The sequence below is a fragment of the Camponotus vicinus genome, unplaced genomic scaffold (assembly GCF_025532165.1).
Source record: "Camponotus vicinus isolate PSW18456_S1 unplaced genomic scaffold, iyCamVici1.0 SCAF_7, whole genome shotgun sequence".
Taxonomy (NCBI): Eukaryota; Metazoa; Arthropoda; class Insecta; order Hymenoptera; family Formicidae; genus Camponotus; species Camponotus vicinus.
In genome coordinates this window covers 12,607,886-12,612,126 of record NW_028141979.1, presented here as the reverse complement: position 1 = coordinate 12,612,126, position 4,241 = coordinate 12,607,886, and the positions used below count along the sequence as shown (strand labels likewise).

The following is a 4,241-nucleotide window of genomic DNA, read 5'->3' as shown; positions in this document are numbered from 1 at the left end:
CTTGCAATAAATGCGCCAGTCGTCATCATACATCCTTGCACGAGGCGTTTTCAACCGTGATGACTGTAGCCTTACCGGCGGCCGCCTCGGAATCGACGCCGACGGTGCATGTCGCGAGGGAGCCTCTCGCGGAATGCTCTACGGTGTTGCTAGCGACCGCTCGCGTCTTGGTGGTGGATCGCGCTGGGGTCCGACATGCTGTCCGCGCGCTCGTCGATCCTGGCTCCGAGACGTCGCTTATAGCAGAATCATTAACTCAGTGGCTTCGTCTGCCGCGAACTCCCGCGTCCGTCGCGATCTTCGGTGTCGGTGGAGTCCAGACGGGATTCTCACGGGGGCGTGTCGCGGTCACGGTGGCCGCGCGAAACGGACAATTCTCGTTGGCGATTTCTCCGCTGGTGTTGCCAGCACTCTCCGTGTATAGCGGCGTCGTCGAGCATAAGTCGCGCTCCTGGCCGCACATGAAGGGCCTCGAACTTGCGGATCCGGATTTCTTCGCTCGGGACCCGGTGGAGCTGTTGCTTGGCGCGCACGCCTATGCTAGCATCGTGCAGCCTGACCTCCGTCAGGGTGGTCCTCTAGAGCCGATCGCGCAACGAACGCGACTCGGTTGGATATTGCTGGACGCTGTTGGAGCTGAGCACGCTGTTTCAGCCGTGACAGCATTGCAGTGCTTCCCTCTGGATGATCTATCTGCCGCTTCTGGGAGTGGGAAGAGCTCCCACGCGCCGACCAGCCTCTCTCTCAGGAAGAACAGGAGTGCGAGGACCATTTCAGGACGACTCATCGGCGTCTTCTCGATGGCCGATATCAAGTGCGGCTACCTGTCCGGCCGGAGTTACCGGATCTCTCATCAACACGAGTGACCACATCTCGAATGCTCGACGTGATGACTCGCCGTTTCGAACGCGACGGCGATCTCCGCACTTTGTATTGTCGTTTCATGAACGAATATCGTGCATTGGGTCATATGTCGTCTGCTTTGGCGGAGCTCTCCGCCGCGGGGACACGCGCTTGTTACCTCCCGCATCACGGAGTTCTGCGGGGTTCCGGAATCGAAGCGAAGATTCGTGTGGTGTTTAACGGGTCTTCGCGGTCAGCGGCGGGGACGTCCTTGAACGATTTCTTGCGCCCTGGCCCAAATCTCCTGCCGTCTCTTCCTGACATCCTAATGCGATGGCGGTGTCACCGATATGTGTTCGTCGCCGACGTGGAGAAAATGTACCGGCAGATACGAGTTCATCCGGACGATAGATGCCTACAGAGGATCCTGTGGAGGGAGGACAATCGAGTTACCGAATATTTACTGAACACCGTCACGTATGGACTGGCCAGCGCACCGTATCTCGCGATCCGAACGCTGCACCAGTTCGCGACCGATGAGGAGGAGCGATATCTTCTAGGAGCTGAGGTGTTGCGGCGGGACATATATATGGATGACGTACTTACTGGAGCAACGACCCTGGAATCCTGTTGTCACCGTCGGGAACAAGTGTCATCGCTGTGTATGGCGGGCGGTTTCCCCCTTAAAAAATGGGCGGCCAACCATGTGGCTCTCCTGGATGGCGTCCCTGCCGAGCACCAGTTGCGTCCTGCTTCGGACGCTCAGCTGCCTTCCGTCGATCATTCAGTGCTGGGCTTAAGGTGGAACCCGACGACTTCGCGCTAACAGTACGAAAGCCCTCGGGTGCTCCGCCGACCAAACGCTCAATATTATCACAGACTGCTCGGTTGTTCGACCCTCTGGGTTGGTTGGCGCTAATTATCGTCCGCGCTAAACTTTTGATTCAAGCAGCTTGGTTACAGCACTTGGAGTGGGACGCTCCGTTGGCCACTGAGGAGGCCGCCGCGTGGACGGAACTTGAGGAGGAGCTTCCACTACTGGAAAAGATTCGATTGCCACGGTGGTTCCGGAGCGAACTTCCAGAATGCTCCGTCGAGGTCCATGGCTTCTCGGATGCCTCAGAGCGAGCGTACGCAGCCGTCGTTTATCTGCGGGTGGAAACGGAGGGTCGGCCTTGTGTCTCTCTCGTGATGGCGAAAACGAAGGTCGCTCCGTTACGGCGGGTCTCTCTCCCGCGCTTAGAGTTGTGTGCTGCTGCGTTACTTTCCAGATTGGCGGAACATGTAAGAACGACGTTGGAATTGGAATCAGCCCCCGTCTATCTCTGGACGGATTCAACGGTGGCGCTCGCCTGGATCCGTGGACACCCCGCTAGATGGACGACTTTCGTGGCCAATCGAGTGACCGATATTCAACGGACTAGCCGTGAGGCTAAGTGGCACGTACCGGGCCGCGACAACCCGGCGGACTGCGCTTCTCGAGGAGTGTCCCCTCGGGAGCTTCTGGGACATACTCTCTGGTGGCGCGGACCGAGCTTTCTCGAGGGGAGCCCCGCTACCTGGCCGACTGAGACCGCAGTGAAGGGCGTCGCGGAGCTTCCAGAAAGGAGAACAACACGATGCTTTGCCGCAGCCGAACCGCGGGAACCGGAGGAGCTCGCCAGGTTCTCCTCTCTTCAACGGCTCCTCCGCGTGTCGGCCTGGATCTGGCGCTGGCGACGGCGGCGTACCTGCTGCGGAGGCGACGACCCTTCTTTATCGAGGAGTGCATGCCTGGATCCAGGGGAACTGGACGCAGCACTACTGAAATGGATCCAAGTTGTGCAATCCATCGCCTTCAGGGGAGAACTAGCTGATGTTCGCGCTGGACGACCGTTGGCGGGGCGAAGCTCCCTTCGCCGCTTTACCCCGGTGCTTGATGGCAAGGGCCTCCTTCGGGTGCAGGGCCGAATCGGCCACTCTCTTTTCGACCCTGATCAGCGGCGGCCGATAATCTTGCCACCGGAATCGCACTTGACCGGTCTGATCATCGACGCCAACCACCGACGCACTCTACACGGGGGAACCCAGGCCACCCTAGCGGCAATCCGCCAGCGATATTGGATACCCCGAGGTCGACAGTTGGTTCGCCATCATATCCACCGGTGCATTCCATGCGTTCGATGGCGGCGGCCTGCCCGCAACCGATGATGGGAGAGCTGCCGCGAGCCCGGGTCGTTCCTAGCCGGCGTGGATTTCGCCGGTCCTATTTGACTGCGGACTTCCAAAGAGCGCGGCCAGAAGGCCTACAAAGCCTTTCTGGCTGTATTTGTATGTTTCAGCTCCCGAGCCGTTCACCTGGAGGCAGTGAGTGACTACTCCGCCGAAGCCTTCCTCGCCGCTTTCCGCCGTTTTGTCTCCCAACGCGGGATGTGCCAGGTGGTGTATAGTGACTGTGGTACCAACTTTGTCGGCGCAGATGCCCAGCTTAGGGCCCTTTTTCGAGTAGCAGGCCGCGAGAACCAGAAGGTCATTAGTCACCTTTCCGACGACGGTAGCGTCCTCTGGTCCTTCAACCCACCTGCTGCACCCCACTTCGGAGGACTGTGGGAGGCCGCGGTCAAGGCGCTTAAGCATCATCTGCGTCGAATCGTCGGAGAAACGAAGCTCACGTTCGAGGAGATGAGCACCTTTCTTGCTGAGGTTGAGGCTTGCCTAAATTCGCGCCCGCTCCAGGCGCTGTCGGATGATCCTGAGGATTTTAGCGCCCTCACTCCCGGGCATTTCCTGATCGGGGGCCCCACTGACGTCTCTACCCGAGCCGTCTCTTCAGAGCGTCCCAGCGAACCGACTGACTCGCTGGAGGCTGCTGCAGCAAATGCGGGATCATCTGTGGCAGCGGTGGTCCCGCGAGTATCTCCAGGGTCTGACTCCGCGACCAAAGTGGTGGGCCGTCAAAGACAATCTAAAGGAAGGCCAGCTATGCCTCCTGAGAAACGAGGCGACACCGCCTAGCCGATGGCCTCTCGCCCGTATCGTGCATTTGCATACTGGAGAGGATGGTCACGTCCGCGTCGTGGATGTGCGGACAACCGGTGGGAGACTCACCCGTCCGGTCGTCAAGATCGTCCCATTGCCGACCGCAACGGCGGACGATCTGGAGTCGCGATAATTTAAGTTATCACCTCGCCGCAAAAAAAATGGGCCCTTTGCTGTCCATATCACGAGACATATTGTAAATATTGTAAATAGCATAAACCTGTAAATAATAGTTCCTCGACTTCATCGACGAGGCGGGCGGGATGTTTAGTAATCAAGCTCATTTTTTCAAATCGTAAACCGACATAACGGTTTGCGATGTGATTGCTGGCGCGCGCGAGCTGCCTTTGTTGTATACATCTCCGAATTCGAGATTCGGC

At 58.5% G+C, this 4,241-nt stretch overlaps 1 protein-coding gene across 1 annotated transcript; it reads left to right on the top strand.

Annotated features, from left to right (window-relative positions):
- Positions 1-1,533: 1,533 nt before the first annotated feature.
- Positions 1,534-3,837, top strand: LOC145974176 (uncharacterized). Its single transcript, XM_083103999.1, has 2 exons — positions 1,534-2,963; positions 3,165-3,837. Exons 1-2 carry the CDS (start codon positions 1,534-1,536, stop codon positions 3,835-3,837), a joined length of 2,103 nt encoding a protein of 700 aa, XP_082960125.1.
- The last annotated feature ends 404 nt before the right edge of the window (positions 3,838-4,241 follow it).